Below are 27,454 nucleotides of genomic sequence, written 5' to 3' on the forward strand. Positions count from 1 at the left end.
ACACCCATCCGAAGTGGAGAGACTTTGGTGATTAAGCGATTCGTGGGAAACGCCCTGCATCGAGGTGCGGATCTAGATGCCCAAGGGTGCAAATGTCCGCGGAGAACAGTTGCTCAAACAAAAGGAAAACTTGATCGAACGCACGCGGTGCTGTGCTGTGCATGCAGCTCGGCAAAACGTACCTACGCGGGTAGCACATACATATGAAGCGCATCGCGCACCGGTAAAGCTGAAATCACGTCGAAATGCGCAGCAGCACACAGCAGCCAAAAGCGCGCAACACAACTTGACCCGCATCCTTACCATTCAGATTCACACTTACGAGCACATCCAAAGCTCTCGCATGGACATGAGCTCGAGGTCGACAGGCGCGAATTGATGTGCCCTAGCGCTCGCCTCATCCTCCTCAGACGGTGGCGTAATTGACCAACACGTCGCTCACGCGCGCCGTCATGCGGCTCTGAAACATTAATTCACCATTCACAATCGATTCCATTCACGATTTCATCCAGCATCACCCGCCATCCATCCGCGGCCACGCCTCCGCTCGAAGCTTACGTCGTCCAGTGCACCTCGATCCGGCCAGCACTCTGATCGTGCTGTAGCGAGCGATTTTGCGCGTGCAGGTGCGGTGTCTGATCTATGCTACGAGCAATGACTCATCTGCATCGACCTCATCAGCCAGCATATCTCGATCGCCCAGCAGCAGCAACCGTCTGCGCCTCACGCGCCTCAGCCTCTAGGCCTCTCAGTCGATCCTTTCCCACTTCGCTCACGCGCTCAAGTCGCGGAAGCAATTTGCAGAGGGCACAGCTCACCGAAATAGCGGAACAGTCTGACCAGCAGGCGATCGACTGCGCAGGACGAGGTTCTCATTCTATAGTCCAGCAGTCGCAGCAGTCAAGAAGCATAGATTCGACTTCTGCTGCGACGCGCGCCTCGCAGACAAATCATCTCGCGGAATTGCTGTTCAGCCCACAAAAACATCGCGACGACGCCCGTGACGATCAAAAAGTCACGCACAGCGCAGGCCCTTCCCACCGATCGATCAACACTTTGACGAGCGGGATTGAGTTGACTGCTGCTGGATGACTGCGTAAGCGCTTCAGCGCGGCATCGTCTTCAAGGCAGCAGCCCGCGTACCCAAGACGGTCATCGCGTCTGCGCTCAGCACACGCGCTCGGGATAGCCCGAGGCGTGTTTGGTCGATCAGTCATACTTGATTGGTGACTGCTTCTGCTGGTCCTGCTGCTGCACCTATAGGTTCGGGTCGCCTGTCTCGCTTTGCCGCGCAAACGTGAGTCGTGAGACTCTATACATATCTGTTCTGAGGAGTCAGCGCGTGTTGGGCGCCGCTGCTTGCATCATCGAGCTCGTATCTGGCAGAGGTTCACAACTTGAGCCATCGCACTCGTGACTGCCCGCTCGCAGCGATTCGATGGCAAGACATCGCCACGCAACAACACATGCCCAAGGCTACTGCCAGTTTGCGGATACCCTAGCCGTCAAGGGTCTCGTCCAGCGCTCGTACTCCGGCGACCTCGTCGTGGCCATCTGAGCTCAGCGTGGCATCGCAGGATGGGACCTTCATCCGGTCCCACCATGCTGGTTCCATCCAGTGGACCTTCGTCCCGGCCTTCGCAACCCTTCGCGGCATCAGATCCAAGCGCCATCTGTGCTATCGGTGCGCCACCGCCGACGAAGAAATTTCACCGCAGCAAGGCGCAGGAGCAATCGGCTGGAATCCCACGGCCGCCCAATGCCTGGATTTTATATCGATCCGACAAGCTCAGAGCTGCGTCTGAGCCATCGAGCGACCAGCCTTTTCGCCTGTCTCCACTCGCAACGGGGTCTGACAGTGCAGGTCAAGAGTCGGAGAGCGAAGGTGCGGAAGCTTTTGGAAGTGCTGCTGCTCCCGCCAAATCTGCGAGCGGCGGCGCGCACAAGAATCCCAGGCAGGGCGACCTGAGCAAACGTCTGGCGTCTTCCTGGCAGAATGAGAAGCCGCAGGTGCGCCAGTACTACTATCAGCTGGCTGAGCAGCGCAAAGAGGAGCACAGGCGGATGTTCCCAGACTACAAGTTCGCACCCCGCGTCACTGCCAAGCTGCAAAAGTCTAGAGACGACAGAGCAGCGGCTGCGCTGGCTAATAAGAAGACACGGGACGTCTATGCGCTGCCTGCGTATGGATTTCATGGATCTTCCTCTGGCATCCCAGACGCGTGGGCAGACGCGGCGCTCGCTGACCAGCGGAGGTCCTCGGCGTCTTCGATGAACACGCCTGGCGTTGGATACCTGCCTTTTCAGGCTGATCCATCAAGCCTGCACCATCCCTGGCCGCAGCAATATCCCTACGCTGTCCCACCTCCACCTCAGAGTGCCGGAGCCTCCATCGAGCTGGCCAGCACGCAGCAAGGAGGCGGACCCGCACGCCCTCGACTAGCCGTCCGCTCGGGCTCTGGAGACCGCCCAGCCCCGTACCAGACGCAATCGCCAAGCTCGCCGAGGCATTCCATCTCGGCGCATCCCAGCGCCGATTCGCGGGGCTCGCGCGGCCTCGCCAAACGGCCGCCAGTCTCACGTCAGGGATCTAGCCTTCGAAGATCGGGAAGCGGTTCTTCGCACGAGCCCAAATCGAGAGGAAGCTTTCAGCAGCAGGTCGAAGCTGCCGATGCGCAGCAATCTGCCCTAGCAGCGCGACGTCGTGCCTCGACGCTGTCCAGCAATGCGTCCAACCCTCCGGCGCACCCGACCGACGCCTCCCACAATCAACCATGGTCAGCTAGCTCCGCGGACCGCTTTTCCACGGCGGCTCTTGTAGGCCCGCGCCAAACGTCACTCCAAAGCCTGGCTGGCAGTTCGCCTATCGAGCCTTTTAGCGCTCTGGCCTTCGATCCTAACCTCGCCAACATGCCTGACACCGGTTCAAACGAAGTCGACGCTCAGCAATTCGACATCTACGGAGGTGTTGGTGCAGCGCTCGCTTCCACATCAGACTTTGATGGTTTCCCGCCCGAAATGATCGGCGACGTAGGTGCTGATGAGCGTGAGATGGTCGCTCGACTTCTTGGTAACAATTACCTGTCAGCTTTGAGCGCTGCTCCGTCCCAGGACGGTCTGCAACCCGCCGCCTTGATGGGCGGTGACGCATACGAGCATCTGCAAAATGCACTGCCTGCCTCGGCTGCCAGCACCACTTCTGGCTTTAGCATTTCGTCAGGTCCAGCTGCCTCGTCTTTCATGAGCAGATCTTCGGCATCTAGGATGCACTCGACAGCTTCATCAGGGCAATCAGAGCCAGTGTATCTCAGCTCTGCGAAGCAGCCAGCTGAGTCGTTTGCAACGCACAGCGAGCCGCACGCCGCGCCTCTTCCGTCATCAGGCAAGGGCTGGGTAGACGAAATGGCAAATCAGCTTGTACATCAGTGGAGCCAAGATTCGGAAGAAGTCAAATTTGACCATCCTTTCATAGACTCGGGCGCAGACCGGCAGACCTCCCATGCTGGCCCTGCTTCTCTCCCTTTTCAGCAACCTCTCGAGCCATTCGGGCTCTCGAGTGGGGTCACAGAGGCGAGCGGGGGATGGCCCAGAGACGGGCATGTCCATCCTGATCCCTTCCTGCCCCCCGTTCTTCTACAGCAAGCGCGACCGCCTGCGAAACAAGGGACGGAACGTGCGGATGCGCGTTCGCACGGTTCAGCACCACGCATTCGAAATGTCTTTGTCCCGGCGAGCGTTGCGCAGAGACAGGAAGCTCAAGCTCGCCAGCGCGATATAGGCATCGCTTCTCGCACACCAAGCGCTTCGGACGTCAACGATTCGCAGAATGCGTCGGATTCCCCAGCTGCATCGACTCGCTTCGCCCCACCTGCGCAGTTGATGTCGTATCCCAAGCCGCCCTCGCAGAGGAATGGCATCGATCAACGAGCTGGAGGGCAAGCCTTGCGCGATGGGATTTCCACTGATTCTATGTTCCAAACCGAAGGTAATGCGTCAGCAGATACCTCGAGGTCGTTCTCCTCGGTCATCTCGTGGTCGAAGGCGAGGGGCGGTGGTGCCGGAGCGTCGTCTGACGACTCGGGCGTCAACGTGGAGTCCAAGGCTCAAGCTGAACGCTCGGCACATCGTCCGACAAGCAGCACGGACGCCTCGGCGTCCTCTAGCGGAGCGCTCAACCACAACGCTGCGGCGATCGATGCGACATTGGGCGCTTCGGAATTGCACAACAATGGTCAGCTCGACTGGGAAGCGTTCTTTGCAGACGATGAGATTTCCTTTTTGCAACAGCAACATCAAAAACGTCCGCCATCGTAGCTCCGTTCGTGTGGCCCACCAATCTTGGTTCCCGCCCATTCTGTAAATGTACCTGTCCAAACGAATCCCCCCGACAACCGCTGCTGATGTTTGTCTCCCCTTTTCCACTTACCTTACATTTGCCTTCCTTCTCTTTGTACACATTCCAGCAAGCTCATACCTCTCCGCACTTCTTGCGAAGATCACGCATCGCTGCTGTCAACCTCTCGAACGTCGTTCACAGTCTGCATCGCTGTTTTCCCATCATCATTTGAGCGCTTGACAATGCCAGCGCTTACCCTGTCCCTTGATCACCGAAACGAGGAAGCAATCTCTCTACACAAAGCCCTTCGCCTCATAGTTCTCCCCCTTTTGTCACCCTTGCAATTCCCAATCACGAATGAGATGGCATACCAGAAGACCTCGTCGGAATTTTCCCTTCAGCATCGCTTGGGGCTATTGCCATTTCGCTCCGCGGTTGTGGCAACGGCCGGATGACTTGCGCAGGCAAGGCTTTGGCGCCTTTACTAAATTTGAATGGAGGTGCGACCCTATAGTACCGCGCGACCCACGCGCGCGCTAGCACAAAGTGACACGCAGTCGCGGCCGATCGAGAGCCTCCTTCCTGGCGCAGAGCGTGCGCTATACGACTGCGACGCGCTCACCATTCACATTCTGACTTTAATTGCGCTGGCGTCTTTCCCTTCTTTCGCCCAGGTATACTGTTCTGGTCGCAAACACAGTCTGCAGGAATACGATAGACATGTAGAAAGGTACCGAGGAACTGGGGGAACGACGAACACACCCTACAATGAGAGATGAGAGCTTTGAGGCGCACCGTGTCAGCATCGGTGATGGTCGTCTATTGCTCAAGTCAAGTGTGTGATGAGCGATGCTCTACATGCGGATGCATAGGGGTGCGTACGGGCGTGCGCGTCACGTGACACACCGCACCTTCTTCACGCCGCGCTGCTGCCCGCGATCTCTGCGCAGTCCGAACTGCTACCGACCAGTCTCATAGACGCTTACCCTTGCCACCTAATCAGAGCTTTGAGGTGCTGTCGCCCGGTCCGGGTCTGAGCTACGAGGAGATGGGGATCACACATTCATGTCCCTGTTGATGATGCGCTGATGCCCATGCATCACTCTCTGCTGCCACTGACTTTGATCCGGACTCGCGCTCTGCGACGATCACATGCCACGCCTCGGACCGCAAATCGGTACAGTAGGGGCTGCTGAAATTCACGACAGTGCTCGAAACGCGCAAGATTTCAAGCGGGGCCAAGTTGAAGTCACGAGTTGTGAAACACGAATGCGTGCTTGGGCGGAGCTTGTGAGTGCGTGTGAAGTGTGAAGGAATTGTGAGTCTTGCTTTGACGCAATTGTCGGGACATCGCGCTCGATCATCGACTTGTATATCTATCAATCAAACATGCAGCTGATGTCGCGCCTCGATCGCACTCTTGACTTGAGACGGAATCATGAGCAAACCTCGATCCATGCTGCAGCACCTCATTCGTGATTCACGAGTCTGAGTGGTGCGCCTTCCGTGTCGCCTGGTCCGCCGCCCCAGGCATGCAGTCGTGAGTCTTGCATGGTGCTGTTTGCTGGATCACAGCTATACCGCGGTACAGGTCGCAGGGGTGCGGGCGCCCACTATACAGTGGCAGGCAACAATGACACCTCACACCGCGTCGTGAGTGGGCGGGTGCCTGCATGCCCCACCGACTCACCGCTCTCACATAGGAACCGCGCTAGTCGCGAGTCCGCCTATGCATGCGCACCTGGCTCCTGCATGCATGCACACACGCGTTCTTCCTCCCGCCCAGCGCCACATCGATTCGCGCATGCTCCAAAGCCACTCAACGAGTTAAATGCGCGGAAGCTCGGGGGTCCGATGGGCGAGCCTTCAACCGTGCTGGACAATTCAGTGACTGAAGGCAACAGCGAGGGGCGACAGAAGAGTTGGGTTTAGAGGTGCAACACGATGGTCTGGCCATTCGAATTCTGATTGCATCCTCCAGAATCTTCTCCAGCACCATCACCCGTCCGCTTCTTGTCCCCCTTCGCCCTTTTGTTGTCCTCTCACCCTGTTCCCGCAGTCCCCACTCACAGCCTGTTCCTGTGTCTGCTCCTCCACCCGAATTATATTCGAATCGCGACCACCGGCTGCCTCTTAAGAACTCCGGCAAAGCACTTCAGGGTCCGTGCTAAGGTGTCGTCCATTCCCCTCTGGCACGTTCAAAAGCATAAGAAGTAGGGCTTCTTTACCGGGTCATCTAAGTTTCTCCCTCACGACTTCTCCCTCACACCCGGAGCATCGGCTCCTTACTTCGGCTTGCCAGTCCCGCAACCTCGCCTCTATAGTTTCCATTCACGCAATCACGACAATGACACGCTTGATCTCGTTGACGACCTCTTTGGTGCTCCTCGCTACTGTCTTGCTCAGCAACGAAGCCCGAGGCAAAGGTCAGCCTCACCACCAGCACCTCGCAGCTCGAAAGGCTGACGATGCATTCAACAAGCAGTACCTACAACAGAATTACCAAAATGGAGATGCAGCTCCGGGTGCCAAGGATGGAGACAGTCCCGGTCAGACGGTCATTATTAATGGCAACGGCGGCAGGGACAAGAACAGTCAACGTCCAGAGTGCCCAACGGTCTTTATCGGCACTGCCAACGTCAATGGCTCGCCTACAGCCGGCTGGCAAGGTCTTCCTCAAATTGTTGGGTTCGACTTGGATCGCAAGCTGAACGTCGGAGGTGGTGTGCAGCCCGTGTACATTGAGTCGAACAAAGACTTCAAGAAGGCAAAGCGTGTCGTTCTGGTTCAGCCCGGTCTGCCTCGCGATTCGTGGAGGTACGTCAAGCGAGCTCGGCCTTTCGATCGCCCCCTTTTTTGGGCTGCTGACCTCATCCCCGTGCTTGCGTGTAGCTACGTCAACATCATGCGAAACAGCTTGCTCTGCGCCGTTTCCAGAGCAGACATGGATGTGACGCTGCCAGACGTCATCGTAGCTGCGCCTGCTTGGTTGTCGGAAGACGACAAGAATGCAGGCGCCGCTCAGGATGGCGACATCTACTTCTCCAGCGGTGGATGGGCTGTCGGAAGCCAAAGTAGAGGACCTGGATCTACCTCGGTCTCCAGCATGGAAGTCTTGGACCGAGTGATCGACAGGTTCTTTAGCAGCGAATTTCCCAATGTCGCTTCCGTGAGTATCTGAGGCAGAACATGCCCGTGTGTCAAATTGGGCGGCTCCGCCCGGGGCAGCTCAGCCCACAAATGCGCGCGGGAATCGTCTTGCACCCATGCTGAACTCCACTCAACCTCATCTGCTCCTTTCGCGCCAGGTCATTGTTGCCGGACACTCACTCGGAGCGTCTCTGACGCAAAGATACGCTGTACTTCGTGGGTATCATACCGTCCTTCACCACCCGCGATGATGAGCTGACGAATGAGTCCCTCTACCAGGCCGACCTAGTGCGCAAGACACTTCAGTGTCGTACTGGGTCGGAAACCCAGGTAAGCCATGATCTCGGCCACAAGGGTGTCGCGCAAGCATATGTACTCATTGCCGCTATCTCCACTTTCTGCAGGCTCCTACGTCTGGCCCGTCGACAGCACCCCTATACAGGCGGCAGCGGGCTGCACTGGCGTGCAGGACTGGTCCTACTCCATCGACAATGGAGTCCCAGCTTACCGTTCTGCTGACGCTAAGAAGGACAAGAACGCTGTCCTGCAGCAGTACTTCTCGCGCAAGGTGCAATACGCGTTGGGACTCACGGACCAGGAGGGAGGCGACACTCACTGCGAAGCTGCGACGCAGGGAAGCAGCCATTTGCAGAGAGGCCAGAATCTTGAGAAGGCGCTTGATGGTCTTTCAGGTGGCAAGCCCCAGTCCCACACCTTCAATTACGTCGCTGACACTGCGCACGAGTGAGTGAATGTGCGCGGAAGGAGTTGCAGGATGCGCGCTCACCTCTAATCCCTTGCCTCTCTTTAGGGATTACCTGATGATGACGGCACCCGAGAGCCAGAAGTTCCTCTTTGTGGATGGGCTGAGTGCGCAGAGAGCACAGAACGTGAGCGACTCTAGTAGTAGCAGCGGTTCCTCTTCCTCCTCCACCACGACCTCCTCCTCCGGCTCTTCTGGGAACTCTTCTGGCGGTGGAAGCGGCACTGGCTCCTCTGGGGCTCTCCCTACTATCCTCGCCAAGCCCCTCAATGCAGTTGCGCTTGGTTGCCTCGCTCTGACGATCGTCCTTGCCCTCTAATCTACTTCCTCCTCCTCTTCGATCAATCTTATTTGCGCCACGGCTTGGAATGCACTCACTCTCACCATGGACTCGCTATCGATCGGACCAGCTCAAAGGATCCGCTCCACCACGCAGACATTCTCGCAAAAAGCACCACCATCACCACCACCATCATCACGCAGGCAAGAAAGACAAACACGACAAACACGCAAAAGCGCACAAGCACCACAAAGTTGCCAAGCAGAAGAAGCTTCGAGGTCACGAAAAGCATGGCAAGTTCCCATACAGAGGCCACAAAAAACATGACAAGCCTGGTCACTCTGGAGCGCATCATCACACGAAGCCCAAAACCCTTCACTCAAAGCTTTGAGGTGAAGGCACTTCCTAGGCTTCTTAGATTGGGTGCTCCACACGAAAGATTGCTTCTTCGCCCCGAGAAGTACATGTCTGCGGCTCTTTCTCTGCTCGACTCGTCCCCTCAAGCAACAGAACTTTTTGTGGTCTCGAGCGCTCGTCCTCGCGGTTCATCTCCACCACTGTGCACCTCTGCCGACCTCAAATTGCATACGTCTGATTGTTCTTGACTTGATCTGCGTGCTCAGATCTGATAGGGCTCGCTCAGATGCGCACAGTCGCATGGTCAGCAACCAGCTCGTGTCGAACTGAAGACTAGGAAGCTTGGAAGCTTCCGCCGTGCGAGGTGTGTCGGCCGCGGTCGCATGTTGACTCTGCATGCCTGTGGGTTTCGCATTGTCGTTCTTCTTGTGAGGCGTCCGGATGAGGACCGCCGGAGCTGCGTTTGAGCGCCCGAAAGCCTCGATACGATGCGCGCTCGTGCTTGGTCGCCCCCTTGCATGCAGCTGGCACTCGGTGGGCGTCTTCATCGCATTGGAGATCAAGTTGCGGTGAGCGTCGACAGCCTGCATGCCAGTAGTCGTGATGTTCTTCTTCCCCGCATCGCGAGGCCGAGGATTCCACTTGGGAATCGTGCAGCGTGAGCGTTCGCTCCGAGCGCGGCGTCTTCGACTGGGCAAGTCGGCCAGGCGATGTTGTAGCTTCGAGCCACTCACAATTCACGCTTGGACGCCACTGATCGCTCAGACTTTTGACTCACTGACTACTACTGTGACTGACATACGCACCGTGACATGCGGTGTCTTTGGTGAGAGCCATTCACGTCATGCGGGGCGAATTTCACATTCGTTGCGTTCCCTGGCGAACGAACACTCACGACTCGCGACTTTTCTGTTGCGCGAGCGCGGTCTTGGCCGTGACGGCCACCGTTCTCGACGCGCTTCCACTTGTCACTCTCATCAGAGCCGCTCACGCGCCTCTACGTGAGTAAATGTTTGAGCGTCCAAAAGGCGATGTCTATCACCTCAGATCTTTGCGGGCTTTGCTTCTGACCTCGTGCTGCGAACGCCAACAACGCCCTCGGCTGGCAGCACAAGGCGTACATACAGATGCGCTCACTACTCAGCAGTCAGCACACACTTGCCACCCAAGCGCTTCTCTCAAATGGGGAGTCTTGCACGCACTCGCACCGTTGTTGGCTAACAATCAAGAATATTTGCCACAAGAATCGCACGTTGCTCTCCCGCCTACAAGCAGCCGGCCGCTGTTCGAGCCTGGCACATGCAGCGCGTTGGGCAGAAGGCATGCTTGGCTCCCACTAGCCCCATGCGCAGCGGCGCAACTTCACGTCCGAGATGCCTGCCTGAGCGGACTAAACTGCTGGGCATGAATGCGTTAGCAACATGCGAGCTGGTAATGCCCTCTCGGATGTTGCTGAGAGTGAGTCCTGGGGGCGAACCTCAACAAGCTTCGAGCCGACTCAACCCATGAATGGCGCTCGCAACATGCCCGCAGGTCGATCTTGGTGACCGATGAACGATCATTCACTCACGCCTCGCGGCTTGGACGTTCGAGTGGTTGGGTGCTGTGTAGGAAGGCCAACATCGACCGGCATCACACCTGGTGATCTTGTTGTGCGTGCTGTCGTGACCTTTGGCCGTGCAGCTGCTTCAATCGCTTCGCGGCCGCCACTTGTTCACCGGCGCCTGACCGATGTCCTACTACCCGACCGCCCGTTGCGAGACTGACGCTCATCAACAAATATAGAGTCTGAGTCACGAGCTCTGTCCAACCGCCTTCAATCAGAATGGTGAATCAGCGATTCCTTTTAGCGTTGTAAAGACGGCGTGTGGGGGGAGCGCAAACGCCTCGCATGGCGTTCGAGGTGCATGATGCATGCCTGCATTGCCTAGCTGCATGCGTGCCTCTCCCTTGCCCTCGCCCTCGCACGCTGCGCGCACCCACCTCATCGGGAAGGTGCACGTCAATCAAGTACAGTAGTGATGGGTCCCGAATGCGGGTCAGCCCGGCCCAGAGCTAGGCGACCGTCGCAAGTCGCCGCAAAAAGCATCCACGTTCAAGACGGCACCCGTTCAACGTTCTCGAGCTGTCGTGCCGTTGGCGCGACGTTCAATCTCGTTGAGCAGGAGACTTGCCCTTCCTGGCCTTTCCAACACGCTCGCCTCGTCGCCTTGTTTCTCCATGTCCCCAAATACATACACTATGACGAACGAGCATGGCACTAAAGCATGCGGTGTCTTGCAACGATGCACTTGAACTACCTCTATAAGCGATCTCGCGCGCGCACGTCTCAGTCGCACGTTGTCAGTCAAGCGTCCAGCGGCAGTCGACAGCGGCAGTCAGCCCTTCCTGTTCAGGAGGCCTCGGCGTCCCCGGCAGCCTGCTTGAAGCATATATATAGCTCACGCCTTTTGACGCATCGCTCTTCCCACCCTCCCTTCATACACCATACATTTCTTTTTGTGACAATCTCACACTCGCAGACCTCTGCACTTTGAACATACCTTTCTGCTCCTCGGTAGCACGAAACCTTTCAACTCGAACCTGCACGCTTCACAACGAGCTTTGCCAACAAGCACTTTCAGCTTTGCTCCACTCTTGCACACACTTCCTCGAGTCGCTCTCTTGCTCGCCCGTCTGCCTGCAGCTTCCACACTTCCTCTAATCTTAGCACCCACAGCACTCACCAACATGCACTTCTCCACGCTCGTCGTCGCCGTTTTGGCACCTCTTGCAGTCATCGCCTCACCAGTGCCCAAGGTCGACGAGTCGGCGGACGTAATGGCTATCCGCGCTATGGAGTCATGGGCATGGCAAGAGCCCGTGATGGAGAGGAGCCCATCCGATCCTGAGCTCATCAAGCGCATCGTCTACAACCCAAAGATCACTAGCCCAACGGCAGAGACCGTCTGGAATGCAGGACAGACCTACAAGGTCACTTGGTGAGTGTCGTGTCGTCGATGTTGTACGCGCATGAGCCACCTGCCGAAGCCATCGCGCATGTCGCTCACCAGATTTGTTTCATTCCTTTCGCAGGTCGACCGACGACATCCCAGCCGATGCAAAGGAGTACAAGGGCATGGTCAAGCTTGGCTACGAGCCCGCCGACGGCGAAGGTGGCCTCAACTTGAAGAAGACTCTTGCCAAGGACTTCCAGTTGACCGACAACGAGGTGGAGGTCACTATCCCCGAGAACCAAGAGGAGAGGTCTGACTACATCATCGTTTTGATGGGAGACTCCGGCAACGCCAGCCCACACTTCACCATCAAGCCAAAGTCTGACGCCCCTTCGTTCTTGAACATCGAAGAGCTTTTGGATCAAGCGAGTGAGGCTTAAGACACTTCTCTCGTCGGTCTCGCTACCGTCGTCTCGCTCTCTGGCTCGCGCTACCCGCCACCTCATCAAGCTCTTGACCACTGCTCCAGTTCCAGATCATATCGCCTCTTAGCCCAGCATGCTTTTAGTCTCTTCTCTGCATCCACCTATCCATACCGGACATTGCTTCTCGGCCTCATCTCCACAGGACGCTCTTCAGCACCACCTCGGCTGCACACATTTTCCCGACTCGGCCCCGACGATCGCACTCGTGCTCGCGGCTTTTTCACGTTGAGCGATTTGCGCTGTTGCCTCGATGTTGTTTATGCCTCTCTACAACATTCTTATCATACTGCCCTTCCCTACTTGATGTAGATTATATTGCTATCGCCTATCATCTTAACCATCACGTGCAATCACGATGGCATATCGCCCTTATTTAAGTTCTTATGTGTGGTGACTTGAGCGGGATGAGAGGGCAGCGTGCTCGTCGCCTACGTCCGGCTGTGAGATGCGAACGCGATGCTGATGATTAAACGGCGGTCAAGGTGTCCGGGGTGGACAAGCGAGCTGCAAGTCCACGCAGAGGTTGGTGTGCTGAGCACAGGAGACAAGATGCCTTCATGACGGAAGTCCAAATGCCCACGCGTCGTCCCTGCGCTGTAGGCGCGAACTCTGCTCGGTCCGCGCTGCTTGCGATTATTTATGGAGGTCAGTTTCTCGAATGACTTACTCGATCGGTGGATAGCTCAGGGCTTGATCACAGGTTCGTACGTACTCTGTGCATGGAGGCGTCCACGCCGACGCAAGCCCCTTATCATCGTCCTACGCGGTCTTATCTCGCGACGGGAACGATCGCGCACGCCATGTCGGCCTCGCATCACACCTTCTGGGGGAGATGGAATGACAGATCTGATGGAAGCAACCCGTAACACCCAAGCTCTTCTGTATCAGAGGGACCTCCGTAGCTCTCGAGGTTTACTTCTCGAAGAGCCTCATGAAAAGGTCCGGCCCTTTTCGGATGCCCCTATTCGTGATCGTTATCTTGTCGATACCCGCGCTTCCTGTGTACATTCTGCAGCTAGGATTGATTGTGGCACCCTTTATTCGCGTAGCAGCATAGCAGGGTACGTGCTCGCTGCTGCATGGGTTTCAGCAACGAACTAGGCCTTGCACGCCACACCTAGCTGCAACTTGGCGCCGCTTATCACCAATCTCGCGAGACCCAGCTTTGATGTGTGGCGCTCTATAGTGCGGCACTCGATCGTGATCGTGACTACCGGTATATGCATGCAGCGAAGATGAACATTGGACGCTCTAATCTGACTCAAGACTCACTGCCACAGCGAAGCGGATCCTTCGAGCACTCGTTACCAGTCTTGTGCACACCCGGCCTGTTGATGACCACAACGGTCAGTCACACCTCTCAGCGCTATGTAGCTCATACTTTTGACTGCACGTATATGTCCAGATTGCTGAGTGAGATGAATCGTGAAGATGGGTGCGATATATAGCTTAGATCTCAATTTTGAATGAGCGCGGATCCAAGGTTGGCCGCACGACGGACTCTCGGCCGCGCGCCCCGCGGGACCATCGGTTGCGCGCCTAGCTAGCTCTCGCGCGCAATCTCGCGCGGCTGCCTCACCGAAAATGAGAAATGTTTGCGCTGGGCCCTGGCTACTCAGTTTCGACGGAAGTGGTCAGCGCTCAGCACTTCGCGCTGACTGGCTCACAGAGCTTGAGAGGAAGTCGAGTCACGAGTGTTGATGAAGTCTTTATCTGCTGTTTTACCCTTGTGCGAAGCGGCCGAGCGGAGGGTTATCGAAATGGGCGAGGCTCTTCTGATCACGATTCGTCGTCGTTCGACGATATCCTCCGTATAAAAGCGCGCATGATGCATGCTTTTTGCATGCGCGCGTCGCGCTCGCCTATAGCTCTTGCTGCTGCTGCGCTGATTGACACAGCCGCCGCCGCGGATGCCCGCGACGAGGACGCAGACCATGCAGATCACTCCGGTGATTAGAAGATACGCGCGAGTGCGCGCGCCGCGTAGCTGCTGCTGCTTGCGATCCGATAAGAATTTTGAACACAACAAACTCACCTCATAGCTGTAACGTATCAACGTAGGCGCGCGCACTGCGAAATTTTTGCAACTTCGCCTAGCTGCTGGCATCGACATGCGTAAGCCAGCGCGAAATCTAGACGGGAAAGGCTGCTGCGTGAGATGGAGGGTGTCCAAGCCACTCACATGTCCCAGAAAGAGCGCGCGATCTTATAGGAGCCTCGATCGGAGTCTTGACTAGAGACAGATGACAGACAATCTCGTCTTTGCCTGCGTGAGCCCAGACGTGAGTCGTGCAGCTATGCTGGCAGCAGAGATTGATGCCAGGTGTTTCAGCCTGCTGCCCACGCTGATTAGAGAGAAATCTGCGAAGCGGAGGCCCTTCATTGTTGGCTGTCGCGCGACCCATGGGGCAGCAATTCGACAGCATATCAAAGGTCCTATACGCTCGTGGTTCGCGCGAGCCTGCAAATCACGGTGTTGAAACAATTACGTAGGAAGATTCAAGTGTTGCGAGTGTGATGGGTTCATTCGGCACGCAAAGTCTGCAACAGCACCGACGCACACTTGCGCTACTGGGCTCGTTAGCCATCGAGCAACGGAGCTCAATTTGGCACGACGGACCACAGTAGGTTCGCCGATCCGAATCTTGGCATCGCCGTCCCCAGAACAACAAGCGATGTTCATGGCAACCAAGGGTGCAAGCCAAAGTGTGCTCGTACCGAACGTCGGTCTGCTCTGCGAGCTTGTTGATCGGTCACTTTCCCGCTGATGTGAGGACAGCAGTGACGGCTTTGCAGCGAGCGTCTTGGAGTGCTTGTGCTTGCTATAGCAGCAAAAGGATTGGACAGTCAGCTAGCAAGACATCTTGATTGAGACGTGAATGTGAATCAAACATAATGGGATGCAGCTTCCTGCTGAGAGTTGCTAGGCACGTCCTTGCAGCATCAGAGCAGTTGATCGTCATTAAAGTAGTCACGAGTGTTGAGTAGAGTAAGTAAGTAGCGGTCCTGTGACCCCTCATCCATCCAGCATTCGATGGCGATGGCCTTCGCGTTCGATACGGCGCCACGGACGCGCGGAACGCCGGCCCGGCCACGCATCAGAGAGGCCCCGGCTCTAGATCATGCATTGAGCAAGAGGGCGGGCACGTCTCTGATTGGTGCACGATCTTGTATCTGCCCATGCAGCAAGTGCCCGCACAGCAGTCATCCATTGTGATTTGCATGCATGCGCCTCCAAACCGCTGCTGCTGCGCTTTTGCATCAGCAGCTAGCCCGCGCCTCTTCTTTGACCGTGCTGCGCGGATGCGGTGTCTGCTGCAGCAGCATGGACGGCGACAAGCGAAGCGCGCGGAGGTTTCAGCAGCGGCAGCAGCAGCTATAGCAGCAGCAGCAGCAGCAGCGGCTAATCACAAATCAAGAGATCGAAAAGCATATCTGCGTGCAGAGAAGGAGAGAGCGCTTGCTGCTGCGTCATCAATCAGAATCGTGAACAGGGCCTGCGCACAAATTTGATGCTGATAATCAAGAATCGTGAATCTTCCATCGTGCCCACACGCATCACTTTCTCCGCGCCTCTCACCTTTCCCTTGTCTCGCCCACAGCATACTCACCCGCCGCTCTGTCGAATTGACACGCGTCGGCCCCCCGTTCTTGTAGACAGCTTTGCGTCCGTCGGGAGACATTTCAAAGATCGCCATCTGGCCCGCTTGGAAGCGGCACCTTCGACTCAACTCGGGTGGCGCTGCACACAAGCTCGCCATCATTTGCAACTTCTTCAGCACAGTCTACGTGTCCTTGTAGTCCTTCGATTCAGTCGCAAAGCTCCGACGCAAATTGGCTGGCGGTGGCTACTTGGCGCTCGCACACCGTCTTAACACCACCGCCGACTCAAATGGCCATCTCGCCAATGTCAGAGCATCGCGAACGGATGACGAAGGCTGCAGCGTCACCAAGCCCATCAGCACTCGCGTCTCGCCATAGTCTTGATTCTGCTCCCTTCTATCCAGGCGGCCATGGGCTCCCTCAATCACTCGAAAAATCCCCGTTCACTCGTCCAACGAGTGGCGGTACCAACACCCCTTATGACAGCCCGACCCACCAAGCTGCCGGCAACGCTGCAAGACACAAGGTCAGCTTGCCCAGCTTTGCTTCACTAGATCGCGACAGTCAGCACCGTTCGCCTCCATTGCCCGCGCCATCTGCCTCCATCTCCTCGTTTCGATTGCCCCTGGCCGGCTCGTCGGCGCAGTCAAATTCAAATCTGAGGTCGGAGATTGGTGGTCATGGCGAAATGGTGAACGAGGACAGTCCAAGGCGCAATCATCACTCGCACTTCTCTGAGCGAAGCACTCTGGACGACTCGCCCGCAACGCTTTCGGCGCCACGAGGCGAGACGAGCTTCGAAGCGTCCCAATCAGAGCGCCCCAAGGAGCGAGTCCAAGGGTCGGGCGCAAGTATGAGCTTTGCGCCCCGTTATGGCATTCAAGCACCCAGACAGCGTAGTCCTGCTTCTCAGGCTGCGCTCAATGCCCATGCCGCTTCTGTATCAACGGAGCACCAAAAGGCACTCGTGCGAGGAGGTCCAGATCGTGTCGCCTTGAGCAATTCCGGCTTGCCTGTGAACGGAGATGCGATGCAGATGGAACAGCAAAATCGCGATGCACTCTTGGACGCTGGGGCGAGCGCAGAGTACGGTCTGCGATGTCGTGACTGCGGTACAACCAGTACACCGCTTTGGAGGCGCGCGGCCGATGGCAGCGGCAGTTCGCTCTGCAACGCGTGTGGTGAGTACTTTCGATCTAATCCCGGTGTCACGATCCGTGCTCGCCACTCTTGCAAGGTGGCGCTGGCGTAGCCTCGCGTGTGTGCGGTCAGACGCGTCATCTTTTGTCGGCGCCTCGTGCCGTGCTCTTGGCTGCGCTTATCTCTTATCACCCCCAGCGCGAACTTTGTTGCTGACCTGCGCATACTCGCTCCTGTCACAGCTCTATATCTCAAGTCGCACAACATACCACGCAAAGTGAGCTCCGCACCGATGCCCACTTCTCCTGATCCTCTCGCTCGTCCAAGGACAAATTCTGGCACATCAATTCTTCGCGAGTCGCCGGCTGCAACCACCGAGCCCGTAGTGCCTTCTGCACCACCACAAAATGGGTCGTGTCCTGGCGGCGGTTTCTGCAATGGCACGGGTGGAACTGCCGCCTGCAGCGGCTGCCCTGCCTACAATAACAATCTGGCGCATTCGGCCCGAAGATCCCAGGGACGGGCTCCCCGCACGGAGAACAGCTCTACAATCAAGTCGATGAAGCCGAGCTCTGAGCCTGTCGGAGATGCGGAAAGTTCGCATCAAGCGGCAGAAGCATCTGCCATGCAAATTTCTGAGGCAAGCTCGCCAAAGCCGTATCCTTTCAAAGACCAGATAGGGGAGGATGGGAATATCATGGCTTTGAGATGCACAAACTGTAGTACTACCACCACCCCCCTTTGGAGACGCGATGAAGACGGAAACAACATTTGCAACGCCTGCGGTGAGTCGGTACATCTTCTCCAGGTGAGCAATCCCTTGCAATGGGCACTAACGATGGGGCTGCATGCTTTGCCTTCGCAGGCCTGTACCAAAAGCTCCATGGCACGCAGCGTCCGATCGGAATGCGCAAGTCGGTCATAAAGCGTCGCAAGCGTGTGCCGGGAGGCAGCAGCACTGCAGCTTCGAAAGCTACGCCTGGCCCTCTCCTTCCTGACACTGGATCGCCCGCTCGCAGCACGCCACTAGACAAGGGCACGCCAAGCGTCAACACGTTTTCAGCTGCGCCGGAGCCAGCCGCGACTGCTCGCGACGCGAATGACGCCGCACACGAAGCAGCCATGGCCTTGATGGAAGTCGGTCGCCCTCAGCAACTCCCTCAAGCCCATGCTTTGAGCGCGCAGAATTCAACGTACGATGACCACCACACACGAGGCTCCCCTCTTCCTCCACGTGGAAGACCAGACACGCCGGTTTCCGGGCGTCCTGTGAAAAAGCCCAGGAAAAGCGCAAGCACGTCTAGGTCCGGGCAATTCAGCGATGAGCCTCGTGGCGCTGAACGTCGCACGCATGTAGACGACCTCACACTGGACGTTCGCAGAAGCCAGGCTCCGATGCCAAGAAGAGACCACCTCAGCCTCGACCACGCTGATTCGCGCATTCCTTTCTCGGTGCAGCAGCGACCGAGCTCCGCTGCGGACACTGCAGAATCTGGTGCGATCAGGCACCCCTCGGCATACTCAACCACCGCAACGATTGAGGATGGAGCGAAGCCCGCCAACGAAGCCAGCCAGCAAGGAGATAGAAAGGTAGCCACAGCACTGCCAGCGCAATCTGGCCAGCCTCATCACCATCATCGTGAGTCAAAAGAATGAAATTGCTCGCGGCACATGCTAAACATCGTTCCCAATGGCTGTTGATCCGTAAAACGCAGATCATCACCATCATCATCCAGCCCACGTCCACACTCATCACCCCGCCCACGTGCACCATGTGCCAGTCCGCCCGAGCGCAGCTGGCCTACCAAATGCCCCTGCATCCACGCACCCTCTGTCGGACCTTGAGCGTCATGTCGCAGAGCTCATTGCAGAAAAGCGTCGCATCGAAGACCTCATCGTTCGCTCGGAAGCGCTACTGCGGAGTGCGAAAGATGGGACCTGGACCCCTGGGCAGCCCTTGCCAATGCCTCACACTCCGGGCCATTCCCACCAGCCAATCGTCAAAACAGCCTCCCACCCTCACACTCACACTGCGCACTTGCACGCTCACGTCCACCCTCACGCGCATCATCATCACACGCATCCTCATGCACATGCACACCACGCGCATCCTCACGTTCACGCTTCACACGCCCACGCAGCCGTAGGGGAGCAGTCAAAAGCTCTGGCTAGTGCGGGCGATGGAGTAGGCAGCAAGGCTGCCGACGCAGATGCGTTGACGGGCGGCGAGGATGGAGCAGGGTCCGTTGCACAAAGCCAATCGCATAGCCACTCATCCAAGGACAGCAAAAGCCGATCCACTGGCTCCGAAGACCGCGCAAGCTTCGAATCGCGCATGGCTCAGCTGCCTGTCAAAGCAGCCGTGCCTCTTCGCAGGACATCCAGCGTCGCCTCATCTGCCACGCCAAGCACACGCTCCGGCGCGAATCCAGCAGCGCTCGCGACAAATAGCTCTGTCCGACCAAGAGTCTGGGGCACCAGTCCTCCTAGCGACTCTTCCGCACGGTCCAAATACGAGGAAGACGCAGAATCGGCAGAGTGGAAGCGGGCTTACGGCAACCGCCTGCTCGAGTCACCTGGTGATTGGAAAGGCCACGCGAAGCCTATCGCGCCGCGGCGCACACCTTCCAACGTACCAATTGCTCCTTCAAGCCCTGCGAGCAGCTCAAAGAGCATTCTCGCTGGCAGCGCTACTTCGGAAAGACGGGCCTGATCTTCCGCTGCATCGCCAACCTCCACCCAGACGTAAGGGAGGGGTGACGTCTACTGCGAAAGCCCGGTCGCGCGAGGCGATCCCTTCCGACATCAGCATTTGTACTTTACCCAAAACGCAAAATGAGAGTAATCGCCTTGCCCTGAGGGTGTGATGACTTGTCGGATCGCACTTTGCAAGCGCAGCGCTGAATCTCGCCTGCTCAGGCGCCAGAAGCCGTACGTTAAAATTTGATAGCCTGAAGGGATGACATTGCGAGGTGCCGAAAGCTGAAGACCATGTGCTAAGTCGGCGAAGCCCAGAAACGGTTCGTTGGACATCTCAGCGGTCTAATGCGACATTTGGGTGGGTGCACGCATGTCCAAAATCTAAGTGTGATGACCCCCCTCTCCAATTTCCTGACTGATGCTTGTGTACTCCCATTGCCCGGCAGGCGGGGGGTTTTCAAGAGGCTCATGTCTGTAGGGCAAGGTATTGGATGACATCAGCTCGGAGTCGCAAGTGAAGTTGCAGCTGCGTGTGACGAAGGACATGCTCCAGGACCCGCGGTCGCGAAGTTACTGGTGACCACGTCGCCGCCTCTCAACCCCTGGAGAGTCTGCCTGGTGTCCGCGGACGACGAATCTTGAATGCATCGAGGCAGCGTAGCACCCACTATGTCCATCCTGTCATTAGCACCGGCCAATAGGAGCTTCTACCCTCGACGAAGCTTCTCGGCTTGCCCTCGCAACACTCACGCTTGCCACTCGATCATCTTTGTAGTCAGTGCCAATTCGTCCTGAGCTTGAACCAGGACTTCCTCGGCCTGACCCGCATCCACCTGCTGTTCAAACGCAGCAATAGCCTCCTCTGTCGCGCCGCCGCTCTGGACGCTCTGTAGCACGTTGAGCCTGTGTTCCGTCAAAGCTTTGGTCGCTTGAGCGTAGACGCTATTGGGAGGAAGAGTAGAGAGCAGGTTCAAAGTGCTCGTGTAGGTCTCCTTGAGAGCGGACAGAGGGGTGGGATGCACATCTAGACCAGTGATCTCTGTGGACAGCTTGGTGCGCAGTGGCGCCGCTGCTCCTGCCGATCCGCGGGCTACTGCCGAAGAAGCAGATGCACTGGCCGCTCGTATGATGCTTGTTGCGCGAAGCATCGTGTGGAATGTTGCGAAGCTAATGCGTGATCTGGAGTGTTTGTGGATCGTCAACAGCAGGTGACCTATGAGCGCAGCGCTTTGGGCAATGACGACCAAGCGGGCTGTTCTCTGCGCAAAACGTTCGTGAGCGCTCTGGAGGGTGATCGTACTACAGATTGTCGGGCATCGCGAATGGTGAAGGAGATCGCCAAGATACGCAATCATGAAAGTAGGTAGGTACACGGGAACCATGTCATCGCACGGCCGTTGCTGATTGGGTCCCGTGATCAATGTTGTCCAAAGGCCACCAGACCACGTGGCAAACGTTTTCATAATCCACCAGTCGCGACTGCATCCATCATATATGCGTGCGATTCGAAATTGGCGTGGGCGCGCGTTGGCCGATCCACGACTCCTCCGCGGATCTGCGTGCATGCGTCAGCAGAGCGTGCCGTGCTAGCATGCTGCATGCTGCATGCTGCATGCTGGGTGCGTGAATATCCCGACGCGAGCGAGCGCGACGAGCTGGCCCTCATGCAGCAGGCATCATTCGTGATTCTGCTGCTGCTGCAAGCGGACCACGAGCCAAGCTGGGAATGACGAGTGTGTGTGCGCAGTTGAGATTCGTGGTTGCGCAATGGCGATCGGGCGCTGCTGCTGGTCCAACCCATCTCATCACAGAAGCGATGTCAGCTCAATATCAGAGAAGGGGCGCTCGCGGCTCATCGCACGTCCCACGAAACGCGCAATTTTGGACGGCGTGATGAAATGTGGTGACTGATGTGCTGCCGCTGCTCGGCCATCGCACTTGTGTGCTGTCCGCGCATTTTGCAGCACAGCGCTATATATATATGCGCACAAGTCAGCCTGCAGAGGCAGCAAAGTCAAGTTACAATCGCGCGCGCGTCGCTCAGGCGCGCGTGTGGAATTGATCCGGCCGGGAAAAGTGCGCGCACGATCGAGCGGTGCCCGCCGCGCCGCATGACTTATGGAGCTCACGCATGCACGAAACAAAATGGCTGAATCACGAACGCGGGACAGGCAGGCAGGCAGCCAGGCAGACGAAGGAGCGAGGAGGGGAATGAATCAGTAGTCACGAGTCACGAGTGAATGACACACGCACAGTCAAACATATGCGCACGCATGGATAGCCGGTACGCGATCGGTTCGCATGGATTTGCGGGTCGCAAGTTGGAAGTCACAGTCACCAGTCAAAGAGTGCCTGGCGAGAGATGGTCAGGCAGCTGGCAGCAAGCACGACCGACAGACAGACAGTCTTTGCAGCATCGATCACCTCGTCATCACCTTTTCTCCTCCTCATCACTTCGATCTTGCAAGCTTGGCAAGGACATCCGACCTTCGCCCCCTGACTCGCTTCCTTCCGGCCTACCACACGACAGCGCAAAGATTCATTCAAACAGTCGACTGGGCTTGCCCTTTTCTGAATTCACTTGCTTGCTGCATCTCAAATTCCACAAATTAGGCATTCGAGAGCCTCTGCAGCTCGGTGTGAGACGTCAACTCTGCTTCACGCATTTCAAGCCCCATTCGACCAGGAACGCCTCCTGCTAAATCGGTCACACATCATCATCCGAGGACGGCGGCTTGGCAGCCAGCACGCGATCCACCGCAAGCGCACAGCGGTCGCTTCTCCCATGCCAGCCTACCATGCCGGCGGCTCCAGCACCGCCTACGCTGCTCGTCCAGATGTCCCCTTCAGGCCAGGTCCGCTGCCATCGACGAGCGCAGTAGGAGGCTCGGCACAACATGGACCCAACGCATACCCACCCGGCTCTTACGGCTACCACCCGCAGATGCAGCAGCAGCAAATGCAACATCACCAGCCACCGCACCACCCAAACTCCTCGCAACAGCACCGCTCTGCCCATCAGGTGCCGTATGGCTCAGCTAGCCATCCACCACCACCACAGGCCGCACAACCTTCACCAGCGACCAGACCAGCTCATTTGGCGGGACACACACCACAGCAGCGCAATGCCCATCTTCCTCCCCACGACCATGGCATGCCACACGGCATGCACGGAGGTGAGGTTGCTCATGGTGGGCCTCCACCTCTACCAGCTGGTCATCATGGTACTTTAGGTTTTGTTAGTGGGCCACCACCCGCATCCATGGTCCAACAACCCCACAAGGGCCGGCCGAATGGACGACACGTGCACTCGGATGCTCCTTCGCATGGACCTATGCATTATGGCGGCTCGATTCAACCATCTCCCAATGTCAATGTAGGAGCCAACGCCCACCTTGGTCCGCATCCCCCTCACGCTTACCCGTACGCCGGAGGAGGCGTCAATGGATCTGCGCATTACGATCTGCCACCGCATCACGCTGTAAACACGATGCAGGATCCCAGAGCACCCGGTCACCCGCATTACGCTCAACCGCACTACAGCTCGGTGGCTCCCCCGAGGCAGATGAATGCCTCCACCTCCCCTGCAGCCCCTTCCTCTACCAAGAAGAAGGATGGCCGATCGAACAAGCGCAGCAAGACGAACAATTCGGCCAGCAAGGCTTCGGCGCAAGCGGCTGCTGCTGCTGCTGCGAAGGAGACGACAGACACCATGCCTTTAGGCCCTGCTCCCGGCAAAGCCGCGCTCGCGGAAGGCACGCTTGCGGGCAATGTCGGTCTGGTCGACGAGGATGGGCACGTCTTGTCAGGCCCAGCCGAGAGCAAAAAGGACAAGAAGAGAAGGGAAGTCATCGAGCGTGTCCACAACGCTCATTGGCAAGCGCTCGAAGCCAGGGATGTGTGAGTTCACGCGATGCCTCGCACGGGCTTGTCGGTCTTCTTCTGCCATCTCGAAAGTGCTGACATTTGCGTCCGTCCGTTTCCACCTGCAGTATCTTTGAAGATCTGTCACGATCATTCATTGCCCAGTCCAATACATTGCTGCTGTCACCTCAGCTCTCGCGAGCCTACGTTTTGCCCGCTCACTCGCTTCTCATAGAGCGAGATGCGTCGTTACAGCGAGGAGCTCTGCTGCACGCTTATCAAGTCGAATCTGCTCGCTCAGCGTATGAGAGCGAAAGGGCCCGGGCAGAAGACGAAGCTAGGATAGCGCGAAAGAACGTCCGAGATCGATTGTTGGCTGCCACAGAAGAGCGGCGGCGAAGGCTGAGAGAAGAAAAGGAGAGCGGGGACGGTGCAGCTGGTGAGTGCTACTTTGGGTCAAAGTACGGTGACGCGTCAGTCTTTTAAGGTGCTGACCCTGCCACCTGTACCTACCAGATCTCTTTATGGACGCTGCAGCTCGGCCACATGCGACGCGCAAGCTGCGAGCCAAGCCGGGCGCTAATCCGCCATCGCGGCGGGGAGACGAGGAGAAGAATGCAGGTGGAGGGGACGTCAATACGGGCTTGGGCCTGTTGCTGGGCGAAGGCGGGGCGGAGCTCGGACTAGCTGGCGGAGCGTCGGCTCTTGGCGGTCTCGGCTCCCTCTTTGCTGGCTTGCCCGCCAGCAGCGTGATGGACCAAGCCACGGGCGCAGCCATAGCTGGCGGAGGTATGGCGGACAGCTCGTACATGTCTGGAATGCGTGCTGCACTCGCTGCCAAGGTCGCAGGCAAAGGAAAGAAGGGCGCCAAAGGTGGGGCAGGAGGCGCCGCGAATGCTGCTGCAGCTGCAGCCGCGGCTTCGGCAGATGGAACGACCCAGGAAGACGACGATGACAGAGAATCCAGAGCGGCGGCAGCAGCCGCCGCCGTGGCCGCAGCTGCGGTCTCTAACGGTCGACTCAGGTGGGACGCTGGAAAGAGCGTCGCTCAGCTTACTGCCGCCAAGGACTGGGAGGTCGAGAGCGACCTCATCTCACTACGCAAGACTGCCGGTGGCAAACGTCGTCGCAAATGAGCGCTAGCTTGCCTCTTCTCGCGGCACATGACTTCTCCCTGCTTTCATGCATACTTTCTTGATCGGGTATCGAATTTCTACACGTGTATACTTCCACTACGGATGCGAGTCTGGCAAGCAATTCACTCTGTAAAATGTCTCCTGTGCAAGCCATCGTTTGGGGGAACTTCGCCAAGCTGTCTGGTGTCGCTACCTGGTGCGCCATGCGACCCACGCGGCATTACCTTTGCCCAGCATGTGTCCAAGCATCTCCTTCTCGAGGCTGCAGATGCACCACTTGCCGTTCGTGTTAGGCGCTCGCCCCCCGGACGAGCCTCGCGCCAACCAATTGGAAAGCCACAGCTGAACAGTCTCGGCTGAGCGAAGCTCGCAGACGATTAGGGCCAGCGTGCGGTTTGGCGCGCAGAACAGATCAATCGTTGCGAGAAGAGCCGCAAACAGCGATGGATTGTATATACCTGTTCCAGAGGCGGGGCAGAACGAAGAACGAATTACGCTAATTGAGCTCAGGAGCTCAAAGGCGCCACGCTGGCTGACCAGCGAGCTGTGACTTACAGTCCGAGGCCAGGATGAGATCCGGCCACGCATCGTCTTCGACACCTTGCGCTTCCTTGTCTACATGGCAAGTGCTCCTCCCCACAAAGTCGGACAGAACGGCGCTTCGAAACCTCTGTCTTCTGCTCTCCACTCCGCTCTCCCAAGCTTGTTGCGCTTCCAGCCAATCCAGCTCGGCACTACCGAGGCGTACGCCTGCAGATTTATTGAAGCTGGTGGACGCTTTTGGCTCTTTGGATTGGGCGAGGTGATGCGCATCGAGATTTCGACGCAGCAGTGGCATCATAGCCGCTTGATCCGTCGCTATCCAGGTTGTGCCGGCGTTGGGCGCAGCAATATTCGGATGCGCAAGTAGAAGCAAGGGGAGCACACCGGTGCCCGCTCCAAGCTCTAGAATTCTTGCGATCTGAAAAGACTGAGGTTGTAATAGCGGTGGTGCTGATGCGGATGTTTCGCTGCTTGGGGACAGCTGTCGAAGCATCAAAGCGGCAAGAGCAAGGCTGGGTAGAGATCGACGCAGCAGACTTGAGCATCGCTATCAGCATCACTATGATTGATTTGGCACGTCTCACCTCGATCGCCAAACAACGCTTCCCGTATCGCCAACAGTGGAGCGCAGCGAGGTGGTCTGGAGACGACCGCCTGGTGACCGTCAGCTCGGTAAGTTCAGAGGAGATTTATGTCAAGGCTCACATTCTGGCGAATGGTCACAACTACCTGGTCCACCTCTGCAAGGGAAGGCGTCTGGTCCTTGCTACTTGTGCGTGCTTTCCGAGACCGAGCGCTCGATGCTTCTCCTTTACTCCTGCTTCGAGACTTGTGTTTAGCGCTCATCATGTGCATGTGCACCTCCTCGTCGATGCACTCGACGGCAACCTCCGGGTGTCCGTCCGCACGTCGCAAAGGCACTGTGACTCGCAAGGTGTCGGAGGAAGCATTGACGAAGCCTAACCCGGCTCGTCCGTCCTCAGGATGGGATAAAGAGTAGAGCAGAAAGGTCTGAAGAGGAGACAGGGGCTCACAAGGCTACAGCGTCCGGACTGCACGGCAAAGAGAGCTTGATCATGAGCTGTGGAAGATGTGCTCACCTCGTCGTCAGCATTTGTCACGGGTCTTGCGAAGCCTTGCTGCAGTACAATCAAGTCGTTTGGAGGACTTGACAACACGGGTTCCGCTGCATTCGCTTGATGTGAAGCTTCGTCATGGCTCGCATCCTGCTTTGCCATGTCCGCGAGTTGACCTTTCGATACGTCCGAATGCTCTCATCAGCCTCTGCCGGATGCACGTCTTTCGATCGCAGATACGAGTCTGGCTGCTGCTTCTCGTCTCGTTGCACGGGCTCGCCATGGAGGCATGGCCACGATTCTTGTCGCAGCCTGGGTCATGAATGTGAATCAGGAATTCTTGAGCGATAGATCACGACGCGAAACCTTGTACACTCAAACGTTTGACTCGAGACTTTGGCGAGTCGAGCCAAATTTCGATTGCACGTGACAGGTGAGGAGACAGACACCTGCGCTCGCAAGGTGGAGCGGCTCGAGCTCGCTTCCCCCGCACGCGTCATGCTGACGTGTGGAACGTCAAGCGTGCGCGCGATGACTGCGCTGCAATCTTGAATGATGAAGCGCGAAGCTTTCCACTTTGTTTGACGCACGAGCCAGATTTCGAGACTCGAGAGAGCGCGCGTGTATGTTGGCCCGCACGCAAATTCCCGACAAGCCTGCCTGCGACCGATCTGGCATGTAGGTGCGCGCCGCGGCCCCGAGTGTAAACACGTGAATGCATGCCAAATGCGGCTGCAATTAATGGGCTGGGATTCAAGATTCAAGATTCAAGATTCAAGATTCAAGATTCAATATCCTTGAAATTGTCGGGCTAGATAAGTGCATGCACGGTCGGTCTTCTGAGGCAAAAGGTGCGAACGTGTTCACCAAAGTCACAAGTCGGAGAAAGTGTGCGTTGCTCGTTCATTTGAAGCCCGATTTGGCGGGCCACATCGAGCTTGAGACTTGAGGCATGCGAATGATGAGGACAGACTCGCCCCACTCGTGCCATGAGCGTCCCTCATCGTTCATAGGCCACGTTGCACGTTCCTTCGCATTGTGCAGAACGCTACTGACTACTACCGTATACAACAGTAGCAGCTGTA

The 27,454-nt window shown here is 57.2% G+C and overlaps 11 protein-coding genes across 11 annotated transcripts; 8 read left to right on the forward strand and 3 right to left on the reverse strand.

Annotated features, from left to right (window-relative positions):
* Positions 1-511: 511 nt before the first annotated feature.
* IE81DRAFT_94304 (hypothetical protein) lies at positions 512-1,268 on the forward strand. Its single transcript, XM_025517763.1, has one exon. The coding sequence runs from the start codon at positions 643-645 to the stop codon at positions 1,090-1,092; it is 450 nt and encodes a 149-aa protein (XP_025370447.1). The 5' UTR covers positions 512-642; the 3' UTR covers positions 1,093-1,268.
* Positions 1,269-1,578: 310 nt separating this feature from the next.
* IE81DRAFT_346696 (hypothetical protein) lies at positions 1,579-4,314 on the forward strand (the record flags this gene model as incomplete). The annotated part of the gene is made up of 1 exon (XM_025516066.1): positions 1,579-4,314. The coding sequence occupies one exon, from the start codon at positions 1,579-1,581 to the stop codon at positions 4,312-4,314; it is 2,736 nt and encodes a 911-aa protein (XP_025370448.1).
* A 790-nt stretch (positions 4,315-5,104) lies between these two features.
* Positions 5,105-6,509, forward strand: IE81DRAFT_355413 (hypothetical protein; the record flags this gene model as incomplete). Its single annotated transcript, XM_025516673.1, has 6 exons — positions 5,105-5,171; positions 5,209-5,210; positions 5,523-5,626; positions 5,802-5,876; positions 5,912-5,989; positions 6,040-6,509. The coding sequence occupies 6 exons, from the start codon at positions 5,105-5,107 to the stop codon at positions 6,266-6,268; spliced, it is 555 nt and encodes a 184-aa protein (XP_025370449.1). The 3' UTR covers positions 6,269-6,509.
* IE81DRAFT_94336 (hypothetical protein) lies at positions 6,510-8,694 on the forward strand. The gene is made up of 6 exons (XM_025517765.1): positions 6,510-7,153; positions 7,229-7,505; positions 7,645-7,702; positions 7,766-7,816; positions 7,891-8,230; positions 8,298-8,694. Exons 1-6 carry the CDS (start codon positions 6,684-6,686, stop codon positions 8,566-8,568), a joined length of 1,467 nt encoding a protein of 488 aa, XP_025370450.1. The 5' UTR covers positions 6,510-6,683; the 3' UTR covers positions 8,569-8,694.
* Positions 8,695-9,179: 485 nt separating this feature from the next.
* On the forward strand, positions 9,180-9,954 carry IE81DRAFT_94324 (hypothetical protein). The gene has a single exon (XM_025517764.1). The coding sequence runs from the start codon at positions 9,475-9,477 to the stop codon at positions 9,889-9,891; it is 417 nt and encodes a 138-aa protein (XP_025370451.1). The 5' UTR covers positions 9,180-9,474; the 3' UTR covers positions 9,892-9,954.
* Positions 9,955-11,520: 1,566 nt separating this feature from the next.
* IE81DRAFT_94370 (hypothetical protein) lies at positions 11,521-12,604 on the forward strand. The gene is made up of 2 exons (XM_025517767.1): positions 11,521-11,867; positions 11,962-12,604. Exons 1-2 carry the CDS (start codon positions 11,617-11,619, stop codon positions 12,260-12,262), a joined length of 552 nt encoding a protein of 183 aa, XP_025370452.1. The 5' UTR covers positions 11,521-11,616; the 3' UTR covers positions 12,263-12,604.
* Positions 12,605-13,862: 1,258 nt separating this feature from the next.
* On the reverse strand, positions 13,863-14,606 carry IE81DRAFT_94390 (hypothetical protein). The gene has a single exon (XM_025517768.1). It carries the CDS (start codon positions 14,418-14,420, stop codon positions 13,971-13,973), a length of 450 nt encoding a protein of 149 aa, XP_025370453.1. The 5' UTR covers positions 14,421-14,606; the 3' UTR covers positions 13,863-13,970.
* Positions 14,607-15,794: 1,188 nt separating this feature from the next.
* Positions 15,795-19,909, forward strand: IE81DRAFT_322591 (hypothetical protein). The gene is made up of 4 exons (XM_025513682.1): positions 15,795-17,091; positions 17,293-17,835; positions 17,916-18,689; positions 18,766-19,909. The coding sequence occupies exons 1-4, from the start codon at positions 16,200-16,202 to the stop codon at positions 19,761-19,763; spliced, it is 3,207 nt and encodes a 1,068-aa protein (XP_025370454.1). The 5' UTR covers positions 15,795-16,199; the 3' UTR covers positions 19,764-19,909.
* IE81DRAFT_322592 (hypothetical protein) lies at positions 19,850-21,197 on the reverse strand. The gene is made up of 2 exons (XM_025513683.1): positions 20,501-21,197; positions 19,850-20,222 (listed from the first exon to the last, which is right to left on the reverse strand). The coding sequence occupies exons 1-2, from the start codon at positions 20,896-20,898 to the stop codon at positions 20,132-20,134; spliced, it is 489 nt and encodes a 162-aa protein (XP_025370455.1). The 5' UTR covers positions 20,899-21,197; the 3' UTR covers positions 19,850-20,131.
* Positions 21,198-22,449: 1,252 nt separating this feature from the next.
* IE81DRAFT_94476 (hypothetical protein) lies at positions 22,450-25,007 on the forward strand. The gene is made up of 3 exons (XM_025517770.1): positions 22,450-23,650; positions 23,743-24,053; positions 24,131-25,007. Exons 1-3 carry the CDS (start codon positions 22,536-22,538, stop codon positions 24,748-24,750), a joined length of 2,046 nt encoding a protein of 681 aa, XP_025370456.1. The 5' UTR covers positions 22,450-22,535; the 3' UTR covers positions 24,751-25,007.
* On the reverse strand, positions 24,845-26,709 carry IE81DRAFT_94470 (hypothetical protein). The gene is made up of 5 exons (XM_025517769.1): positions 26,394-26,709; positions 25,999-26,304; positions 25,878-25,933; positions 25,306-25,805; positions 24,845-25,208 (listed from the first exon to the last, which is right to left on the reverse strand). Exons 1-5 carry the CDS (start codon positions 26,529-26,531, stop codon positions 24,940-24,942), a joined length of 1,269 nt encoding a protein of 422 aa, XP_025370457.1. The 5' UTR covers positions 26,532-26,709; the 3' UTR covers positions 24,845-24,939.
* Positions 26,710-27,454: the final 745 nt, after the last annotated feature.

This window comes from Ceraceosorus guamensis, assembly GCF_003144195.1.
Source record: "Ceraceosorus guamensis strain MCA 4658 unplaced genomic scaffold IE81scaffold_21, whole genome shotgun sequence".
NCBI classification, from domain to species: Eukaryota; Fungi; Basidiomycota; class Exobasidiomycetes; order Ceraceosorales; family Ceraceosoraceae; genus Ceraceosorus; species Ceraceosorus guamensis.

Bases quoted from the DNA above. Each gene is read 5' to 3' on its own strand.
- IE81DRAFT_94304 (XM_025517763.1), top strand. From the start codon at position 643: ATGCTACGAGCAATGACTCATCTGCATCGACCTCATCAGCCAGCATAT.
- IE81DRAFT_94336 (XM_025517765.1), top strand. From the start codon at position 6,684: ATGACACGCTTGATCTCGTTGACGACCTCTTTGGTGCTCCTCGCTACT. The intron at 7,703-7,765 runs GTGGGTATCATA...TCCCTCTACCAG, and splicing joins GCAAAGATACGCTGTACTTC to GCCGACCTAGTGCGCAAGAC. The intron at 7,817-7,890 runs GTAAGCCATGAT...CACTTTCTGCAG, and splicing joins GTACTGGGTCGGAAACCCAG to GCTCCTACGTCTGGCCCGTC.
- IE81DRAFT_94324 (XM_025517764.1), top strand. From the start codon at position 9,475: ATGCCAGTAGTCGTGATGTTCTTCTTCCCCGCATCGCGAGGCCGAGGA.
- IE81DRAFT_94370 (XM_025517767.1), top strand. From the start codon at position 11,617: ATGCACTTCTCCACGCTCGTCGTCGCCGTTTTGGCACCTCTTGCAGTC. The intron at 11,868-11,961 runs GTGAGTGTCGTG...TTCCTTTCGCAG, and splicing joins CAGACCTACAAGGTCACTTG to GTCGACCGACGACATCCCAG.
- IE81DRAFT_94390 (XM_025517768.1), bottom strand. From the start codon at position 14,420: ATGTCGATGCCAGCAGCTAGGCGAAGTTGCAAAAATTTCGCAGTGCGC.
- IE81DRAFT_322591 (XM_025513682.1), top strand. From the start codon at position 16,200: ATGGCCATCTCGCCAATGTCAGAGCATCGCGAACGGATGACGAAGGCT. The intron at 17,092-17,292 runs GTGAGTACTTTC...CTCCTGTCACAG, and splicing joins TTCGCTCTGCAACGCGTGTG to CTCTATATCTCAAGTCGCAC. The intron at 18,690-18,765 runs GTGAGTCAAAAG...CGTAAAACGCAG, and splicing joins CCAGCCTCATCACCATCATC to ATCATCACCATCATCATCCA.
- IE81DRAFT_322592 (XM_025513683.1), bottom strand. From the start codon at position 20,898: ATGCTTCGCGCAACAAGCATCATACGAGCGGCCAGTGCATCTGCTTCT. The intron at 20,223-20,500 runs GTGAGTGTTGCG...CTTGCCCTACAG, and splicing joins AAGATGATCGAGTGGCAAGC to ACATGAGCCTCTTGAAAACC.
- IE81DRAFT_94476 (XM_025517770.1), top strand. From the start codon at position 22,536: ATGCCAGCCTACCATGCCGGCGGCTCCAGCACCGCCTACGCTGCTCGT. The intron at 23,651-23,742 runs GTGAGTTCACGC...TTCCACCTGCAG, and splicing joins GCGCTCGAAGCCAGGGATGT to TATCTTTGAAGATCTGTCAC. The intron at 24,054-24,130 runs GTGAGTGCTACT...TGTACCTACCAG, and splicing joins GAGCGGGGACGGTGCAGCTG to ATCTCTTTATGGACGCTGCA.
- IE81DRAFT_94470 (XM_025517769.1), bottom strand. From the start codon at position 26,531: ATGGCAAAGCAGGATGCGAGCCATGACGAAGCTTCACATCAAGCGAAT. The intron at 25,934-25,998 runs GTGAGCCTTGAC...GGTCGTCTCCAG, and splicing joins TTGTGACCATTCGCCAGAAT to ACCACCTCGCTGCGCTCCAC. The intron at 25,209-25,305 runs GTAAGTCACAGC...CCTCTGGAACAG, and splicing joins TCTCATCCTGGCCTCGGACT to GTATATACAATCCATCGCTG.